This window comes from Mauremys reevesii, linkage group 3 (genome assembly GCF_016161935.1).
Source record: "Mauremys reevesii isolate NIE-2019 linkage group 3, ASM1616193v1, whole genome shotgun sequence".
Lineage (NCBI taxonomy): Eukaryota > Metazoa > Chordata > Testudines > Geoemydidae > Mauremys > Mauremys reevesii.
The window spans coordinates 166,739,818-166,761,937 of record NC_052625.1 but is presented as its reverse complement, the minus strand read 5'-3'; the positions used below and the strand labels follow the sequence as shown (position 1 = coordinate 166,761,937).

The 22,120-nt window shown below is 41.6% G+C and overlaps 1 protein-coding gene across 9 annotated transcripts in view; it reads right to left on the bottom strand.

Annotated features, from left to right (window-relative positions):
* The window catches only part of CSMD1 (CUB and Sushi multiple domains 1), a 1,616,238-nt gene that overhangs the window by 1,380,922 nt on the left and 213,196 nt on the right, over window positions 1-22,120 (bottom strand). For all 9 annotated transcript variants that reach the window (XR_005595828.1, XM_039529053.1, XM_039529047.1 and 6 more), the window contains exon 3: window positions 14,687-14,799. Coding sequence is in view for 8 of the 9 variants with exons in the window: in XM_039529053.1 (XP_039384987.1) it covers window positions 14,687-14,799 (113 nt within the window). In the remaining variant the exon portion in view is untranslated. The remainder of the gene's footprint in view (window positions 1-14,686; window positions 14,800-22,120) is intronic.

Below are 22,120 nucleotides of genomic sequence, written 5' to 3'. Positions count from 1 at the left end.
TTTTCCTTTGAGAGAGTGAAACAATATATGGATTTAGTGATTTCAAAACTTTTTTTGGTTGATTAAAAATTAAAATAGTATGTAATTATGAACTTGTATCATCTTGGGAAGCTATGTTTCTGTGAAGAACCACTATGGACTTCAATTTTCTATTATTTGTGTAATGCACAAGTACTCATGGGCTCTGCAAAACAGATAAAGATTCAGTCCCTGTCCCAGGGATTTTATAATGTACATGAAGGTGTGTATCTGCATATAAGGCATGTATCTGCATATGCTCACTATCAAAAACAGAGTTGAATCCAAAACCCAATGAAGCCAATCTTTCCTTTGCCTGCAACTGACTTCGGATCAGGCCTACAGTGCAGAGTAGTGTAATGAGTGTAGTAAATGTTTCCAAGATTTGGCCTTAGGATGAGGACAACAGGAGGAGACTGACTACCTGACAGGGAAGGGGTGTGTCGGGGAGTGACGGCGGGGTGGGGGGAGGTATAAAGGATGAGAAGAAATACATTAGGCCAGATTGTGAATTGTTTATACTCGTTAGGGAATAGTTACTTACACATGTAGGCCCAATGAAGTTAATGGGAATAAGGAGAATAACTGCTCACCCATGCAAATAAGGGGATCACATCCTGGCCCAGAATGATTATATGATCACTTGGAAGACTAATGCACACAGTTTGAGGATTAGGAGATTATAAAATATAGTATCCACACTAAGTGCATCAACATTAATGCATCCACAACTAGCAACTAGTAATGGGTAAAATAACTAGCTTCTAATTATGTATTAATTGTACAGTAATAGCTAAAGCGGCTTCTTACTCTTTTGACTTAAGTCCTTTTAAATTGATAAAACATAAATAGCTCAAAGATTCAGTCATTTAGTCATTCCTGTTTTGATGCATATTTTTAATTATAGAATTCCATATATATAGTTCATTATTAAAGATGAAAAGCACAATGTGTGAATATATATATATATATATATATATATATATATGATAGGTTGAATATATGCATGAAAGATTGGCTGATTGATGGACTAAAGGGGGTATGATAAGTACTGCAGCTAGTAGCACCTGAATGAAGAGAAAGTTCTACCCAACTGTCTGCTAAGTGCACAGAACTTTAGTCATGGATACAACTACTCCATCGAAAAAGCATGCTGAGTCCCCTATCCCATTGAAGTAACAAGCTATTTGTGAACAGTGGTTCTGAGTGTTATTTGGGGTTTTCATAATAAAAGCCAATGTTGGGCAAAAACTTATTTAATTCAGAGAAATTTCCTAACAAAATGCAATGGTTATTTTGTTAAGGTTGAAAAGATGTTGCTGAGTTTTCAGAGCAGAAGACACTAACAATGGGGGAGAGAACTAGGAAACAGGTTCTATCACCGACCCACTGTGTTGGCCACGGAGAAGACACTTACCTTCTCTGAGTTTCATTTCAAAATTGTGAACAATAATTTCTCTATCTCCTACCTGCCAAGCAGAGCAATGAGAAGCTTTCCTTATGAAATGTGAAACCAGGTGAAAGTTACCTGGTCTCAGGTTTCAATACCAGACTCTGAACTAAGGTTGGTTAGAACACTCACTGAGATAAACCTAGGCCATATTTCACCTTGGAATTTCCAGTTAAAGTGGTGCATTCTGTGATGGTCGGGTGAGATTTGCAGCAGACTTTCCTGAAGGTATCTGGGAAAAATGAGCTGTGTTTAACTTTCCAGTTATTGACTGATGGCAGGTAGGGAATCAATTCAGTCAATTGCCATTGAGGAGCTTGGAAAGAGCCATCCACTTATGACACTGGCAAAGAACTGGATTCTCAAGTCTCCACATAGCAGAAAACAGAAAAAGAAAGCTTTATATAAGAGGCCTACTGGAGCATTAGAGTTGACCAGACCACAGAACAGCCTTGAAGAGCTTTCTTTAACCTCTACCCTCTCATGATTTGAGATGGAAATCATGCAAATCTTAAATTTTTTTGGATGACTAACTGTTTTTCAGTTTAATTCAAAGTGAAACTTCAGTGAAACTCCATGGATACGAACCCAGGAGGAATTAATTTAAAAAAAACCCTGAATATCCTGTGAACTTGAACCACCAAGAATGTCATCTCTGTTCAGTCAGAGGTTGTCGTGAGGCTTAGATGTTTTGCAAAGAGCTTTGAGATCCTTAATGTATACACTATATGGTAAGAGTGAGAAATAGTCCTCTCAAGGTGCACATTCCTAGTGTGGCCACAAGTTCTCAAGTACCAGGTTTAAAAAAAAAAAAATGTAGCTAGCGCTAGGTCAAAGAAAGAATTCTTCAGTGGATCTAGGTACCACCTCCTGGGGAGCTGAATTACCTACACAGATGGGAGAATCCTTCCCATTGGCATAGGAGGTGTCTATACTTAAAGTGCTGTAGCAGCTCAGCTGTGCCACTGCAGCGTTTTAAGTGTAAACAAGCCCTGAGATCAACAGGACTACTGGGCAATAAGGACCAGAAATCGTTGCCTTAGTTTGCTGGAGTGTGACAGAGTGCTGGACAACAAAAGTTGAGCCAGCACTCTGGTCCCTCCAGCTCCAGTTAAACACTGCAGAACAGACCTTGTTAAGAAGATCTGTACCTAAATGGTGGGTGGAGGAGAGCTGGAAGGCTAATTAAGCCATTAGGCAGAGGATATACAGGAAGGAAGAAAGAGCGGGGAAGCAAACAGAGAAAGGGAAAGAGAGATTGCTCTTCCCTGCTTGCCTCAGGAGCTCAGGGCTCCCTAAGACCATAAGGACAGCGTTTCTCAAACTGTGGGTCGGGACCCCCAAAGTGGGTTATGACTCAGTTTTAATAGGGCTGCCAAGACTTGCTGGGGCCCAGGGCCAATGCCAAAGCCTGAGCCCCATTGCCTGGGGACTTTAGACCCAAGAGGTGTGGCTCAGGCTTCAGCTTCAGCCCTGGAAAATGGGTTACAGGTCCCCTGCCCGGGGCTGAATTCCTTGGGCTTCTGCTTTGGCCCTCCACCTGGGGAGGTGGAGCTCGGGCAGCCTCAGGCTTCAGTTTCCCACCTTGGGGTCACGTAGTAATTGTTGTTAGAAAGAGATTGTGGTGCAATGAAGTTTGAGAACTGCTGCCGTAGGAGTAGGGCTGAATAGCATATAAGGGTTGTGGGAAGCAACATTGTAATAAACTGCACCAGGTGTTTTACCAGCATAAAATTATCTGAATTCTTTGTAGACTTGAACAGAGGCAGGAGGAAATGGACCCAGCCATATAGGGATACAAAGAAAAGAAGAGAAGGGATGGTATCAGATTAAAAAATAGTATGGAAAGAATTTCCTTCTTGACTATGATAGTTGGACTGATAATTCAAATGGCACTAGGGCTGGGATACTGCAAAACAGCAGAGTGAAATTAAGAGGTTAACTGAACATGTACCTCTTGCAAGTGTGGGGGCTTCTGGGAGCAGCTCCTAGAGGGAGCAGCACAGAGGCAGAGACTGCAACTGTAACTGTGACTGCCTGCCACAGCTGTGCTAGAGGGATACACACAGCCCATGCTGGCTGGACCAGGCTCCTGACATGCTGGGATAATCAATTACAAGCCTGTTGAGTTTGCACATATCTGGACCATGTGAGCTGACTCAGCTGAGGCTGGAGGGACAGTGTTTTCAGTGAGAGAGCTGACTTCAAGGGGTCAGGGCTGGAGGAGAAGCAGCCTGAGTGTCACCCTCTCCTGCAGAAGAGGAACAATTATTTTGTCCCTCCCTCTGAAAGGGCCGTAGAGCAACTTGCAATCCCCACATCCACAGAGGCAAGACTGAGCTCCAAAATCTGCTGCACAGTTGAGCCCAGTAGGCCTCTCTTGCACTGGTATCTAGGGAATAGAGGAGTTGAGGCTGCCAGGGACTGCAGCTAGCTGAAAAGGCGAGCTATCGGCTTCACAGAAATGAATAACACCATCCAGATCAGGCCTGTGGGGAGATTTGGATATATGATTTCTCATTACATGTATTTAGTTTGTGGGGTTTTAGTTATTGTGGGATTGGTTGGAGCCTCATGGATTTATTAACCTTTGGTTTCTTTGCTTGTTGCCTTCCTCATCTTTTAATTTACTCCTTTCCTGTCTGTGAACAAAATATTGCTTGTGTTGGTTCTTTATTTATTGTACCTGTGAACTAGAAAATCATAGAAGTCATAGGGCTTGTTAATACCCCGCCACTGGGTAGAATCACTGAGCACTAAGGTCCCCATTGGCTCTTGGAGAAAAGGGGGGTCACTAAGTTCTTGACGGGGAAAGAATTAAGGGTCTCCATCACACTAGGGATTGGGACTACAAACATATTTTACTTTTGAAGGCCTAATCCATAATACTCAAGTTACAGTAACAGCCTTTGCATCAGGGTTGAGATCAAATAAAAGAGAGCTGGAAAGTAAAAATCATTTGACAATTTCAAAACTAAACTACCAAACAATAACATCAGAAGACTTGTCCATTCCAGTAGGCCAGTCAGATAGCTGCTCACAGGAAAATATTTATCTTATTGAAAAGCAAGTAGATATTTTTTTAATTCCTCACATTGTATTTTATATTTTTCTGATTTAGGAGAATTCTACTTTTGTATACTCCCTCACAACTGATGAGTTCTGTGAGGGTATAGCTGTTTCCCTGGACTGGGGATAGAGAACTTTGTCAAGAAGGTCCTGTCTTTGGAATTTGTTTTCCTGAACTGCCCCACCCAGTCCCTAAGCCCTAGTTTGACAATCTTCAGGTAACACTGGAAGGCTTCCCCTCCCGCAATCAGGCACTAGAGTGAATGTCAGTTTATATTGTATTGATATTTCAGGACAGGCAAATTTTCCATGGGGATGGAATAGCTGTGGGATGTCTGAGTCACTTTTGATTGGGCACTGTTGCACATTTTAATGGTAACTCAAAAAATTCTTAATTCCAGTCATTATAGGAGCTGTACAAGTTAAAAAATATCTATGCTGCATTTTTGTTTTCCATCTTCTCCCCCTCAAATCCACACAATAATTGTTTCTTGCTCTGACCTCCAAACTGAGTTCCCTGTAAACTGAGGTCTTTCCAACAAACCTGTTCATAAAATTTAGAAAACAAAGAGGGAGAATGCCGGGGGTGGGGGTGGGGGTAGGGGATGGGAGGGTCACAGGGCATCTGTACTTTCATGAAGCCTTCAATTTTCATTTTTACTAAGTCCTCCACTATTCTGTACAAGTTTCATTCCAAAAAACATTGCTCTGGGTGTCTGGGCTGAAGTGAGCTCTCCTGGAGCCTAAAGCATTACTTCACCAGATTAGCTAACATAGAACAAAGAAACTTTAGAACAAAGAAACATCACTGCCACAGTTCTCCTAACCCCAAATCTTGGCATCTTGCCTGCTAACACACAACATTATACTGTGGCCACCAAACCACCACTTCTGTTTTTCATTTCATAATTATGATTTTTTTCCATTTCATTCTAAATAGGACAGGAGCATGTATTGTTTAAAAAAAAATAAAAGAGGACAAACTATTTTTTTACATGAGGGCTGTTCTGTAACTTTGCATATTAATAAAATTTGTTAACAAGGGACAATTGTATCCAAAATCATTTCAAGAAAGCAATTATTTCTGTACCAAAAAGCAATACAACTATAAAGTTGAGCCTAAAAGGATCTTATTTCAAGCTTTACATTCATTAAAAAGTAAACTCAAAAATATATTCATGGTTTAAAGATTTAATGAAGAACCCAGTTTGAAAAGAACATCAAACAGACTATCAGAATAGGACATGAGACAAATATTTAATGAAACACAGAAGAGCAACTGATCTGGTCCATTGCCACTAGATGCTATTGTCAAATACACTAACAATCAATGACAAAATCTAAGCTAAGGTATGCAGCTTCAGACAATATTTATTAAAAATACCTGTACTTTTTTTACTACAGTGTTGGTATTGATTTTGATTCTACTCACGCATAAAAAGAAATCTAAAAAAGGCAGCGTTTCCCCTTTGAAAGGGGAAGACTAGAGCCACATTATACTGTCCGCTGGAGACTCACTGAAGAATAGGGAATTATCTGTCTTAATTTTTATGACTGTATATGCATATACATCTGTGGGCTTGGTGGTTAAGGTATTGTTGCCTGAAAGGTAATAAGGGACAAATCCTGCAAGGATAGAATGTAGACCAAAATCAGTTGTTTGATGTTCAGATGGACAATACCAGACGTGCAATGTGGAAAGATTACCTCTGACACCCTCTAGAGAAATGCATAACCCATTCTAGGCAGGTTCAGTTGCCATGTTCAAAAGCCCTGGAGATCTTTGGATGGGAACTCTGAGCAAAGAGACTTTGGAATGGATAGAAAGACTACCTGTGACTTAAGGGCAGAGAGAGCGAGAGAGAGATTGACAGGGTAGACAGACACTGTGGGAGGCAGCAGTTGCAGAGGGGAACCTGGGTTTAAATGGAACCTGCTTAAACTGGCAAAAAGGCTAAATTTAGATAAGACAGTATGTGTTTAAGCTTTTGTTATTTTAACCCTGTTCTTTCTGCTTGTGATATGCCTATGGACAAAGACATCACACTCTGTTTTGGACAAGCTCTTTTCTGTACCTGCATTTAATTTTGGGTCAAAGGTCCCAGAGAAGATTCCTTAACAGACGCTAAATCCAGTGTGTCAGCTGGAGGTAATATGTTTGCTAAACATGGGTGCTATCACCAGGTGATCCAGTCAACAATAACATGAACTGTGGAGTTCTACTCCTGAAAGAGGTGCAGGTGCCACTTGGAAAGGGTGTCCACAGGAAAGAGTGGTCAAATGTACAGTCCATCTATTGTATTAATCTTGAGGGAATAAAGGGCCCAGTAAGTCAAAGATACTAACATGACCTTGTCCCTGTACAACACTAAACAGTTAAACTCGGTTCAATGTTTTGAGTGTACACAACTCAATCTGCTTAGTCCCATGACAAGCACATCAGTTATTTGCTTTCCTGTAGTTAGGCTTGCAACATGCAGACCAAGTAGGCCTACTAATGAATGCAATGGTAAACCATGACAGTCACATTGGCATTCAAGCTTCTGGTCTCCTCTCAGTGGTTCATGTTAAGTCAAAAAAACAAACAGACAAACAAACAAACCCCATACGATCTCCAAAGAAAAACAAGTCTTTTTTGATGCTTGTGAGGGCCCACTGAGTAAATTTAAGGAAAAAGGAACATTCCTGGCCCTACACAGTCCCTAGTGAGACCACAGAAAAAAATGAAAAAAACAAACAAACGAAATATAGGGACTCAGAAGTGGGAAAGTGGGGGTAACAGTTGAAGATAGATAATTCTTCAAAGACATTACCTTGAAAATGGACCACCATCTACTGCTGTTGATGCTGAAAGGATTTATTTATTTATTTTATTTATTTATTTTCAAGAAGCTCCAGGGAAAGTACATATGAGGAAATAAGGTGACCTCTTTTATAAAATGTTAATGCTTCACATGAGCAGAAAACTGTGAGAGCTCAAAACAACGGTACCCTCAGGGGAGTGAAAAGAGAGACAGGGTTTGCACAAGCTCTCCTGACGTCAAAGAAAATACACTGTGGCAAGGTGGCGGTCAAGAGGAGATATGAGCACATGCCCAATTGAGTATTCCTGGTTTTTTGTTGTGCTTTTTTGTTTGTTTTGTTTTGTTTTATAAGCATTTACCATTTCTATATGACAAAATACATTTGGAATTTCAACTGAGGTAGGTTAAAAATCCCTAGCTCATTTTAAGCTTCTGATGTTTGCTACTTAGTGGCAGAAAACAGTGTAGCATAATGCATAAAGTAACATGATCATTTCATCTTACAAATGATAAGGAACGGAGAACTTGAAATTAATTTTTTTCTTTCTTGATGCATTTTGTGTACTGAACATGCATTGGGTATTCTGAACAAATGCATGGCAGGGAATTCTCAGATTAGTAGACTGATGGTGTGCCATGTCACTGGAAAGTGTGATGAGGTTTACAGACCTTATACTGAACCAGGGCCTTAGGGAATAGAGCAATACAGGTCTAGAGAGGCCCTACCCCTGAACAGGTACAGGACATGCTCGTGGTGGAGAAATAGTTTAAAAGGACACTGGTAGGCCAGGGAAAGTGGGGAAGGAGTTGCAGGATGCACCAGGAAGCAAGGCTGATAGTAGGAGCTGTGATAGGAGTGTGTACATCATATTAAGGCTCCTCTAGCAGTTGGGATCTCAATTTCCCCCTTGGGGACCTGAAAGCCTTAACAGAAACTGCTTTGAACAGGACATTAAGAGTATGTCTACACTGCAATGAAAGACTAGTAGCATGGCTGGCCTGGGTCAGCTCACTTGGGCTCTGAGAGTCAGTGCCACAGGTTTTCTATTGCAGTGTAGACATTCCAGATGGACTGTTAGGGTGTCTTCTAAACCAGTGACCACACACCAAATATTGGAGCTCCAGTCTGGTAGGAAGTGACATAGGGGAAGATTGATAACTGGTCTGGACACTTTGAAAAACCTCATAAGGGCCCTGGGATGGAACCCTGTGGAGAGAGTGGGGCCCAGATCTTCTACCTTGCCTCCCTGCTCCTCTGTAGCAGCAGAACTCCCAGCATTAAGTATTCAGGAGGTATTGAGGTCCACCTCATACAGCTTGGTTGAGTGCTCCTCAGGGACGACTAGACTGGCAGAAACTGTAAGGCCACTGCCTAACTACTAGAACAGTTGGTTATTAGACTATCCCGCTACAGAAAGCATTACAGAATTAAATATTAATCTGTATATTGTTCTGGTATCATTTCAAGTGTGAACACCATTAAATTCTTTTCAACTTTCTGTAGTTGTACTCTATGTATGGGGAAGTGTTAACATGTTTCTGCTTTTTTTCCTTTTGAATAATATTTTATAATAAAATTATATTATGAAAAATAAAATATTTTATAATAAGAATAGCATTTTTGTGCTTCCACCTGTAGTTCTCAAACAGCTTTGCAAAATGTGTGTAAGAATAGTTGTCCCCACTTTAATGAAAGAAAGTAAAAGAGGTTAAATGACTTATTGAAAGTCACTCAGTAATTCACTAGCAGGGCTGGGAATATAACTCAGGTCACTTGATTCCCAGTCCAGTACCCTATGTATTACAGAACACTGCAAACTCTCTTTTTCTGTAAAATAACAATCAATAGGAATAATGGTAGACAGAAACTTCCCCGATGAAAATTCCATTTCCTAGATTTGAGGTAAGGTCTTGGATTCAATTTATAACCTTAAGCTCCAGTAGTGTAAATGGTAAAATGCCAGCCAACATATGTATAATTCATAGAGTTTTTTATAGTTTTGCTTAAATAATTTACAAAGAAATTCTGCAAATTACTATTTCTGAAATTTCACAGACGTTTGCATATATACCCAATTCATCTGATGTGAACTTCCTCTACTTCAACAATAATTCTGGCAAATAACAACTAGTCCATAATACCGTCTGCAACAGATTAGAGTGCTCAAGCGCTCAATGCAAGATCTTGAAAGATTACCATAGTTACTGATATTCAAAAATATATAGAAAAAGAATTTTGGTGTCAAATAATCTAGTTTTAAATAACTATGTAACCTTGCAATCTGTTGAGCTGAAGCAAGTTTTGTTCTTAGCAGAAAACAACAATTGAATTCTGGCTACACGACCACTCAGATCTCTTTATTCACAATCCTAGATCACTTTTGCCAGCTTACTGCAGGAAAGTCAGATTTATTTTAAGTACAAATTTTGCTCAGTGGGATAGACTCATGAGATGCAGCATTTCATGTTCCTGAGGAGTCTAGGTGGCAGCAGGCAAATCACATAAATATGAATATGAAAACTTGGTCTATGAACACTGCTATTTAATATTAATAACATCACTAACACATTCATAGCAACCTACAGCATTCAGTAGGCCTGATTATCATTTTACTTCCTATACTCACTAGTGAAAATTATGAGTAAAGGCAGTAAAATCAATAGCCCAGAGTCTAGGCCTTGTGGCCAGGATGGGACAGAAACTGGCATTTTCTTTCCCCTGAGGATTAAGAAACAGCAACCTAGTTCTCAGTTGGCATAGGGTAAGTACAGATGGTTCGTGTGTCCCCCTCCCTTGCTCAGAAGTGTGAAGGATGCAAAGGAGGAGAGAGGTGAGAAGGAGGTATGGCTGGAGTAGGCTGCACTCAGCTACTGTTACCTCATGGATGATCCCATGGTGACCACTGCCATCTGGCACAGGTATGGCAGCGCCCAGACACAGAATTAAGAAACAGCAACCTGCTCCCTGACAGCATCCCCTTTGTTGTGCAAAGTGGAAACTAGTGTAGCAGAGAATCTTGTTGAATTGAGCTACAGTAATGCAAAACTGACATGAGATCTGAACCAGTGTTACCAAAATATGCTAGCTCTTCCACATGATAAATATTTTAAAAGCTTACTTTAAAGATAGTTTTATTATTTAAGGAACTATAGCTTAATCAATCTATTGTAAACTGATTTGATTTTTTAATTGTATGAGTGTAACACTTAGGGGCTAATTCAGATTAAATTTCTTATTCAAATGAAAGTGGGGGAAAATGCTAGCTTTGCAGTTGCACACTGTGCAACATCCCAGAATGTGGAAAGTTCATGAAAATAAATTCTTCTGCCCGTCTATTTCACTGCTCCTGATATTTGAATTCTTCAGAACCTTCCTCTTCATCTGAAGCCATGAAACAAGGGAGAGGTCAACAGCATTAATCTGGAATAACTCCTCTGGCATGCCTGTGAATAGGGTGATGAAAAGCCCATTTTTTTCTGGCTCCAAAGTTCTTTGAAAACCTGTTTGTTACCTTAGTATTATTCAGGACACGTCTATTCTCAATTGATGAATTTCTCCGTCTGAATTTTGTTCCTGACTGACCAATATTCAATTAATAAGGAAGAATTTACTCCCAATGTATGATGTATAAGGGAGTGCCCTAAATATGCTGGGAAGAAGCCCCTGTTGCCACTCTCAGGAGCCAAAATGCCAAGCATATCAATCTGTCTAGGCTGAGTTAGGAACTGTCAGACTTCCCAGGGAAATCCACAAAACTCCTAATTGTTGATAAATCTTCTCCCTAGCTATTGCTACATAGGTTTCCTGTGACTTATACATTTTGCACCTTTTTACACTGGAGAATGGCAATCATCATTTTATATGAGGGCACATCTACACTACAGCGCTACATCAGTACAGCTGCACCCATGCTGCGCTGCTGTGGCGCGTCTGGTGAAGACGCACTATGCTAACAGGAGAGCACTCTCCCATTGGCATAATTAGCTATGTCAGCAGGAGGCACTCTTCTCCTGACGTAACGCTGGTGTAGACAGCGTGAAACATGCATTGCTTGGGAGGGAGGGGGAGATTTTTCACACCCCTGAGTGACATAAATTAGATTGACTTAAGCCAGGGGTGGGCTAATTACGGCCTTTGGATCTGGCACACGGGATTGACTTTGTGGCGCAGGGCCCCGCTCTCAGAAGCGGCCGGCACCACTTCCCTGCGGCTCCAGGCAGGGGAGCAGAGGGCTCTGTGCATTGCCCTTGCCTCCAGGCACCGCCCCCTGCAGCTCCCATTGGCCGGGAATGGGGAACCGCGGCCAATGAGAGCTTTGGGGGAGGGACCTGGAGGTACGGCAAGGGCAGTGCTCGCGGAGCCCTTGTCCCCGCCTCTCGCAGGGGCCGCAGCGCTTCTTGGAATGGCACGGTGTGGGGCCAGGGCAGGCAGGCAGGGAGCCTGCCCTAGCCCCGGTGCACACCACTGCCACCCCCGGAGCTGCTTTAGGTAAGCAGCGCCGGGCCAGAGCCCGAACCCCGCCTGTACCCCACCACCGAACTCCCTGCCCTGAACCCCCTGCCTGCATCTCCTGCACCCAACTCCCTGCCCTGAGCCCCCTCATAAACCCCACACCCCTCCTGCACCCCAAGCCCCTGCCCTGAGCCACCTCATACACCCCTCACCCCTCCTGCACCCCAATCCCCTTCCCTAAGCCCCCTCATACACGCCACACCTCTCCTGCACCCCAAACACCTGCCCTGAGCCCCCTCATACACACTGAACCCCTCCTGCACTCCAACCCCCTGCCCTGAGCCCCTTGCTTCACCCTGAACCCATTCACCCCAGCCCCCTGCCCTGAGCCCACTGCTGCACCCTGCACCCCCTCTGCACCCCAGCCTCCTGCCCCACCTCACACCTCTCCTGCACCCCAACCCCCTGCCCTGAGCCCCCTCATATACCCAACACCCCTCCTATGACCCAACCCCTTGCCCTGAGCCCCCTGCTGCACCCCTCCTGCACCCAACCCCCTTCCCTGAGCCCCCTCATACACTCCGCACCCCTTCTCTGCCCCAATCCTTTGCTCTGAGCCTCTTCCTGCACATCACAGCTCCTCCCACACCCCAACCCCCTGTCCCAGCCCTGCATACAATTCCCGCACCCAGATGTGGCCCTCGGCCCAAAACGTTTGCCCGCCCCTGACTTAAGCAGTAGTGTAGACGTCATGAACAGTCCTATTTTTTACAGCAATAAATTCAAAAGACTACAATTCTGTTTAACCAAGGAGCAGCACCATCTATGTCAGTGTTATTTACATCCCTTCCTACCAGGATTTTATAAGAAAATAGGCCAGCAAGTAGTGTCATTATATTACAGCCCAGGGCTCTGGGTATCTTTTCCTTGCAGATAATCAAGAGAAGTTCCTTTGAATAGTCTACTGTGTCTCCACTGGATAAACAGAGGGCATAGTTTTCATGCAAGGATGGGGTAGGCTGTCATGTGCAGCTGCTGGAAGGGGAGGTGTTCAAAGATGTACTTGCGGCTGAGGCAACCACGGCATAGCTTCTATTTTTGAGATTTTTATTTGACTCCCCTAGAAAAGCTCCTGACATGGGCCATAAGGATGTGTCTAGTCTTTTTCCCTCTAAAATGTCTTACTATGATTAATACTGGTACAGCTTTAACCTAGCGAGATCCGTGAGGGGAATGCTAGTGTAGAAAGGTGGCTGGATCATCTAATCCAGTTTAGAGATAGCTCAGGTAAAATGATGATTAAAGTGCTGATGATTGTTAGTACCTTATTTACACTAGTGCCCCCAGCTACCAACAAAACTGCACCAGGGATTAATTTTAGCTAAAAGAAAATTTAGTGTAGACTAGGCCTCTCATTCAGCTCGCAGGACACAAACACCAAATTAAATTCATTCTAGTATCCCCCAGCTATCAATAGAGTAACCACAGCTGGACATCTGATTCCTATATAAACAAAACTGAAGACTTCAAGCTATTGCTCAGATAGTACACTGTCACAGCAACAAAACCTTAGATAACACTTTTGAAAATTCCACCCAGAATTAATGTCACAAGGTGTCTAATTAATATGGGCAAGGTACGTACTAGTCTAGGAGAGAGAGTGAAATATTACTAGTCAGTAGATAATATAATGAAGTCCACCATAAAAGCACAGAATAAATGCTCCAGGGTTATCAAACTTTTGAATAAGAATTATGTAAAATTTTCAAAAGTGTCTAAATAACTTATAAACCTAAATCAACAGGATTTAGGCACATTTGAAAAACAACAAGTATCCATTGTGAATAACTAAAATTATCCCACCACATTTAGAAAGAATAGACCAAGGCCAAATTCCTAAGGCCAAGCCATTTCTGAGATATGTTTCACACACAGCAAAGGTGAAAATCAGACTTTTCATACTGTAGTAGCTGATAAATAACTTATTGTCCCAAATGTTTCTGAAATAAATTCCTCTGTCAGAAGTCTAAACAAGTTAAATTGCAGGAAGACTGTTTTCATATTTGCAAAATTGGATTGGGAGAAAGGGGTCCAAAACCAAGCTTGTCACAACTTTAACTATGTAGAAGTATTTAAATTAAAAATTAATAATTCAGCTCAGTATTATAAGTGATTTACTGTATACCACTGAATCTGATAACAGTCTCAAAATGTAGGGTGAAGAAATCAAAAGAGGAGTATTAGCCTTCCTGTAAGAGTCAAATCTATTATATCAATACTACTACTCCTGCTTTATGAGCCTAAAACTTAAGTACATAGTAGATAATGGCAGACATGAAGTTCTTGGCCCTACCTTGTCTACAAATGCAAAATTCTCAAATTTGTTTATCATCTTTCACATTGACTCCTTTGTTATTTGTCTCATTTTTTTCTAATATCAAAGCCATTCAATTTCTAAATGTGAGCATTTTATCCATAAGCAAAGATTCTCATGCTAATTCTCAAGATCAAATTAGTATCCAGACCATTTTTTTTAAATCCCACATTCAGCATTTAAAAAAAAGTTTTCAGAAGTAATTGTTGAAGACAAAAAAAAATCTAATTTTTTAAATATATGTAATTCAGGACCCATTTTTGGAACCATCATCCATCAGTATGGATTCAAGCACTCAGTTTCACCATTGATTGTATGCACAATTTAAAAATAAAGACTATGTCTATGAATGACATACTGGAATACAGAAAAGTCACAGTGTATTTGTAGTTTTGGATTCAAGGTCTCAACAGGGGACCCTGAGGTCCAACCAACAGTTCAAAACAAACCCATTTCAAAATGAGGTCCTGCAATAACTCTCCAAGTAACTTCCCAGGATAAAAAGAGGCAGATCTTACCTTCGTAGATAGCCTTGAAACCTTGAGCACTCACAGCAAAGTCTGTGGTGAAACAAAGTGTGAGGATAGATCCTGTGCTCACAATAGATGATGGCAGCTGAAATCCAGACAACCTGTACAAATAAATAACCCCAGCAATGTTATAAATAATAACAAATAAATATAAGCAGTAGTTTTAAAATTAATGATAACTTGGAATTTCTCATGATGTTTCTGTGCATAATACCACTGTGATAATATAGCCAGACATTTGGAACGCCAACATTTTATGTTGATACTGTTGCTGTAGTATCCTAAAGACTCCTTGCAAATACTAACACATAGTATTAAGCATGGCCAACTGCTAGAGAATTTATGTTCTTTTCTTTCACCTATGGATTCTCATATGACCAGGAATACCAGAAAAATCTATGTATAGTTTTTAAAGAACAGAAGTTATTATATTTCATGATTTTCCTCCCTCCCTCATTCACTCCTCTTCTTTCTTTCCCAAACTATTTTCTGACCTCCACGTGCCTTAAATCCCCACCTCACTCACCCCATTAAAGTCCATCCTATACCCATGTCTCACCTCGGGCACTCGTTCTAGCTATTGCAATTTAACTGTGGTTGGGGAAAAGGGCCTAGTCTGAGGGTGGAGAGCTGTTGAGAATCCATTTTTCAGGGCTGAGCTGGTGAGCAGAAGAGCTGTAAATTAACACAGTGTTTAAATAGTCTTGGAGTTCCTTCCTATCCAACTCCCAATCAAAAGAAGAGAGAAATCTATTATCTGACTCCCAGAGAGCCCGCAATAGCAGGCAGTCATCTCTCTCTCTCTCTCTTTTGCAGTCTAAGAAAAACTGAGGGATAGTAAGTGGGGGGCCACGGATTCTTCCCTTTTCTTTCTCTCCACACATCAAGGTTGTAGGACTCCTCTTGCCCTTCTACTTTCTTGGAAGAGGCTGGAGTTTTAGTCTGGTGAGTGAGTGGGAACTCAATAGTGGAGGCTCAGCTAGTGGAAATCAAAGCTTCTGCTCAGCTGGGCACTGAGCTTGCAGTACCTGCCAGGTAACAGCACAGTCTGGTTGTCCAGCAGCCCCTTCTTAGCATACTGACTGCCCCTCCTATTATCCTCCCACACCCCAAAACAAGTATTCAAAAATAGAATCTTTCATTGTATCCATTTGGGGACACCCATCTACTGAGACTACAGAGACCATCTGTCTATATATCTAGGTTCTTTTAGTGTGCCCCTTGCCATACTAGTCATTGCTTTTGCAGTCACCAATTTTTCTGTGTCTTGTGCAGTTGTGGTCATATTGCTAGTGCTTAATAAATAAATACATAAATTTTAAAATGATTCTTCAGTGAAATCAATTCTGACTAACACAGCTCAAGAAATTAAGTATAATGCTGCAAAACATTAATAAAGACAAACATTGGGAACAAAGTATCAGAGGGGTAGCTGTGTTAGTCTGGATCTGTAAAAGCAGCAAATAGTCCTGTGGCACCTTATAGACTAACGGGTGTATTGGAGCATGAGCTTTCGTGGGTGAATGCCCACTTCGTCAGATGCATGCATCATGCTCCAATACGTCCGTTAGTCTATAAGGTGCCACAGGACTCTTTGCTGCTTTTATTGGGAACAAAGACATAAAAGTCTTAGATTCCCTTAATACAAGGAAAAAGTAGTGCACACAAGTCATAGCTCCAGATGTCCTTCAAATGTTTGTCACGTTATAAGACACATTTCAGATAAATATTCAAAAGTATTCTTTCCTCTTAATACATATGCTAAGTAATACCAACAAATTTATATAAGTTTGTATTCTTGGCTGTTTACTTGCTACACCTATAGAAGTCAGCTTGATAGAAAGTTAATAGAACAGTCATTTTACGACTTTATATAAACATGCCTTGTGCCTCTTGTCTAATTAGCCTTCACACCTTCTTATGAATATCAGTATTTAACATAAGCTTGCTACCAAGTAGCAACTCTTTATATTCATTTTGAGAACTAAGGGCTGCTTACCAATACCAATATTTTGATATTGATAAGGACCAAAGAAAGGATGAAAAAATGACTAAAACTTTGTTTTGCCATCCTTTTTATATTCTAAAACACTAAGAAACATATTTCACTGTCATACTCATTTCATGCCAGGTTAGGAACATAAGAACGGCCATACTGGGTCATATCAAAGGCCCATCTAGCCCAGTATCCTGTCTTCCGACAGTGGCCAACTCCAGGTGCCCCAGAGGGAATGAACAGAACAGGTAACCATCAAGTGATCCATCCTCTGTCACCCAATCTCAGCTTCTGGCAAACAGAGGCTAGGGACACCATCCCTGACCAACCTGGCTAATAGCCACTGATGAAGAAAATCTTAGAAAAGTAAAATGCAAATACTTGGTTACTCAAAATTAGTGCTAGATGATGTGATAATGCCTAGCTTGTGCAAAAGGGGGTTGATTCAACTGTCAATGAAATCGGTACAAAGGATTCCATCGACTTCAAAGGAGCTGGACTGAGCATCATCCCACCACCCTCTGTTCAACACCAACCTTAAGAAATGTACTCTTTCTGCAGTCTTCTGGCAGTAATCCACCATAAAAAACAAATGTTTATATATTTTTAAAAATTAGTGAGAGTGAGCAGCTGGGTAGTTAACTGCACTTTGTGCCTTTAAAAGTTTCCCCATGACTTTTTTCAGAAATGGGTTTCATAGTTCTGTCATAGCTTAATACATAGTTAATAATACATGGACAGAGAGAGAAACAAAGCTGTGATTAATTAGTACCCCTCTAGTACTAATGCACTGTAGGAGGGGCAAAATGGGGCTCGGGGCCATGCTCCCATGCAGCACCCCAGGCCCAGAACTGTTTACGGGAGATCTCACATCTAGGCCTACTTGGAGTCATGAGACATTTTGCCCCTCTCACAGCCCTATGGGCTTTTGGAAAGAAATTGCAGGGAGAAGCCAGCCAGAGACGGAGCCAGCACAAGGCAGCTGCAGAAAACAGTTGAGGCAGTGACTGGTGGACACTGGTGATGTCATCACACTATTTTCTGCACTTTTCACTCTGCACAGTTTGAAGCAAATATTTGTTCTCTTCCCTCCCCACCCCCACCCCCCTCCAGACTCCTCCATTTCTTTGTCTTTCCACCTAGCTAATCCCCTCCTAACATAAGCCCACTGAAAGGCTGTATATAACAAATGGAAACCAAAACTAAAATGGAGCTAACATAACGTTTGCTACCATCACATCATTTGCTCTCTTGTATATTTTCTTTTTTTCCCCTACCCTTTCTCTTCTTTATTTAGATTGCAAGCTCTTTGGGGGTAGAGATTGTTTCTTATTTTATGTAATAAACTTGATAAGTAATAATTATTATAGTACTAGAGTACATTGTCATGACTACAATACAATTATTTTTTATTTATGTTTGGAAATACATTTTTGATCTGGTGCACCAGTCTCTCTCTTTCGTGCAAAACAGTTAAAGTTTTATTTTAGTGTTTTGGCACCAGTTCCCATAAGTATTAGTCAGTATGATGAATATGTTACTGGAATGGGTTACCTAGGGAGGAGGTGGAATTTCCTTCCTTCAAGGTTTTTAAGGTCAGGCTTGACAAAGCCCTGGCTGGGATGATTTAGTTGGGAATTGGTCCTGCTTTGAGCAAGGGGTTGGACTAGATGACCTCTCGAGGTCCCTTCCAACCCTGATATTCTATGATTCTATTATTCTAATAGCTTGTGGATCAAATTTAATATTTCCTGAAATTTAAGAGAAAAAGGAGAATACATGGGGAAAAATATCACACTGACCCACAGAATAATAAAACAAGGCTGACTGATCCTATGGCTTCTCAAAACACTGTTGACCAAAATTCAACAGAAATAAAACTTTTCCCTATTGAAACTGAATATTATGCAAGTGATGCAATTTTCTCCCAAGAGACAGTAATGGTTTGATCTCTATTCAGACACCTCATGGTGAAAGAGCAGAATCGAAATTGACTTTCAAGGGGGAAAAAATATCCCCTTAAATAGACATACCCCCTTCATTGCAGGATGGCTTGTATTGCACCTATAAAGATGAGGTACATGGTAAGATTAGAAGGAAAAGATTGTGCCAGCTTTGCATATATTTCTCTCCCTCCCTCACAAACACACGCACTTTGTATTAATCCTTAAAGGATTTTAAGAAAGGTTTGGCCTAGAAGTACAGAATGTTGTACTTCTGCCATTCAACAAATTAGCGGGACAAAATACGTTAGAAGTACTTCAGAATATTTTGTAGGAAAACCACTGTAGGCAATGAGATTGAATATCACAAAATTCAGGTCTAGAAAGAACAGACACAATATTTTCAGTGAATTGTTCAGTCAGAAACTATTAGGCAGCAAATGAAAATCAACATGAGCATAACTCACATTTCTTAGAACATATATAAAAAGTTGCATCCCAAGCAAAAACATTGTTAACCTACCAAGTAAGTCATTTTTTCCCCATAAGAACCCTTCCACTGGTTAGCTATTGCTTACTTCGGGTGTCACAACATGTTTTGCACATTCCTTTTATCATACACAAAATCACATACTGTATAGTGCCAAGTTAAAGGAGCATGAGTGTGTGTTTGTTATACCCAGACCTTGAAATGTTTAGTTCAAACAAACAAACAAGTGTATTTTTCACCATCACACATTTTCACAACATAGTTCAGGAACAGGAAAAAAAATCATATGCAGAATATACCTGACTGACTTGCCCATCAGCATACAGCAGTAGGTGGTTTAACATGTACAGAAATGGCACATACATCCTGAATTAAACCTAAGTTTGAAAGACAAGAGTTTTATGCTTTTTTCCCCATTTAATAAATCTGGGCATGAGGATTGTTTGCTATCTTCCCAGCCATTACTTCAGGGGGGGATGTGGCATGGGTGGGGAAGAGAGAAAGAATTGGTTTTGATTTTGTATTAAATTTGGAGGCACTCACAATGATGTGGGTCATATCAAAGTCTCCAGTTCACCTACAAAGAGAGAGGAACAGTCATCCACAGTAAGGGTCCCATCCTGAAATGAACTCCACACAAGGGCACCCTGAAATTATGTGGAGCCTCTCTTACTTCAAAGAAACAAGTTGCAGGAATGGGCCTTAGGCAAAGTTTCCTACTACATCCTTTTCCCTATGAATAACCATAGAAACATAGAATCGTGGGACTGGAAGCAGGGGCGGCTCTAGACATTTCGCCGCCCCAAGCAGGGTGGCATGCCGCAGGGGGCGCTCTGCCGGTTGCCGGGAGGACGGCAAGCGGCTCCAGTGGACCTCCCGCAGGCGTGCCTGCGGAGGGTCCGCTGGTCCCACGGTCCACTGGTCCCGCGGCTTTGGAGGACCTCCTGCAGGCATGCCTGCGGGAGGTCCACCAGAGCCGCCTGCCGCCCTCCCGGTGACCAGCAGAGCGCCCCCCGCGGCATGCCATCCCAAGCACGCGCTTGGCGTGCTGGGGCCTGGAGCCGCCCCTGACTGGAAGGGACCTTAAGAGGTCTTCTGGTCCAGTCCCCTGCACGCAAATCAGGACTAAGTATTACCTAGACCATCCCTGACAGGTGTTTTTCTAACCTGCTCTTAAAAATTTCCAGTGATGGAGATTCCACAACCTCCCTAGGCAATTTATTCCAGTGCTTAACTACCCTGACAGGAAGTTTTTCCTAATGTCCAACCTAAACCACCTTACTGCATTTAAGCCCATTGCTTCTTGTCCGATCCTCAGAGGTTAACAAGAACAATTTTTCTCCCTCCTCCCTGTAATAATCTTTTAGGTACTTGAATCTATTATCATGTCCCCCCTCAGTCTTCTCTTCTCCAGACTAAACAAACCCAGTTTTTTCAATCTTCCCTCATAGATCATGATTTCTAGATCTTTAATCATTTTTGTTGCTCTTCTCTGGACTTTCTCCAATTTGTCTAAATCTTTCCTGAAATGTTGTACCCAGAACTGGACACAATTCTCCAGCTGAGGCCTAATTAGGGCAAAGGATAGTGGAAAAATTACTCCTTGTGTCTTGCTTACAACACTCCTGCTAATGCATCCCAGAATGATGTTTGCTTCCCACCCCCCCCAACAGTGACCCACTATGAGCCCCAGATCCCTTTCTGCAGTACTCCTTCCTAGGCAGTCAGTTCCTATTTTGTGTGTGTGCAACTGTTTGTTCCTTCCTGAGTGAAGTACTTTCAATTTGTCCTTATTCAATTTCATCCTATTTACTTCAGACTATGTCTCTAGTTTGTCCAGATCAGTATGAATTTTAATCCTATCCTCCAAATTACTTGCAACCCCTCCCAGCTTGGTATCATCCACAAACTTTATGAGTGTACTCTCCATGCCATTATCTAAATCATTGATGAAGATATTGAATAGAACCGATCCAGACCTGATCCCGATGCCCTTCCTAATGGCTCTGTGCTATTATATCAGACAAGTCAAATTATGTAAAAACAAATTAGCCTTTTATTTTTTCTAAACCCAGTAAAAGTATTCAGATTTCATAAGAATATAAGAAGGGCCATACTGGGTCAGACCAAAGGTCCATCCAGCCCAGGATCCTGTCTACCAACAGTGGCCAATGCCAGGTGCCCCAGAGGGTGTGAACCTAACAGGCAATGATCAAGTGAAATGATAAGCCCTTGTCCTCAATGGAGAGTTAACTCACACTTAAGTCAAGTGTTGCCCCTGACTTTAGTCTGATCCACACACAAAATTCCTTGACCTGAGTGTGGTGGTGCTTTTTACTCAAACTGGCTGGGGGTACTGACTACAGCTCAAATTTAGCACAAATCAGAGTCTTCCACAATCACTGTATGTTGTTCAAGTGTTATTTCAGTGTGGTTGCTCTCACTTGAGCTAGGCTAACTCAAGAGTAGTTAACATGAGGGCAGATAACTCAAATTAGGCTATGTCTTCACTGCAGAATTAAGTGTCCCTATTGTCTTACTTTATCACATTCAACAGGTAAACTCCATGTTATTTAATAATTTAGTCTAAAAAGAATGCTTCAGTAAAATGCGTTCTTTTTGTACAACATGGTTAATACAAAAAGTAACAACATTAAATACTTTATTTCCAAGATAAGTAAATTATGCAAACTACAATATAGTAATCAAATATAAAAATAATGGGCCTGATTTTGATTTCACACCAGTGAAAACTTTCTTCAGCGGAGTTACTCTGGAATTGCACCAATATAAGTGAGAAGAAAATCAGGAACAGCATGCCTGCTTCTCCATTGTGTTCCTCAACTTTAACCAGGGCTGGCTCCAGGCACCAGCCGAGCAAGCTTGTGCTTGGGGTGGCATTCCGCCCAATCCTAGGGCGGCATGGCAGGTTTTTTTTTTTTGGTTCCCTGATCTGGCTGCCCTGTAGGGGGCAGAGGATGGGAGCGCCCTGC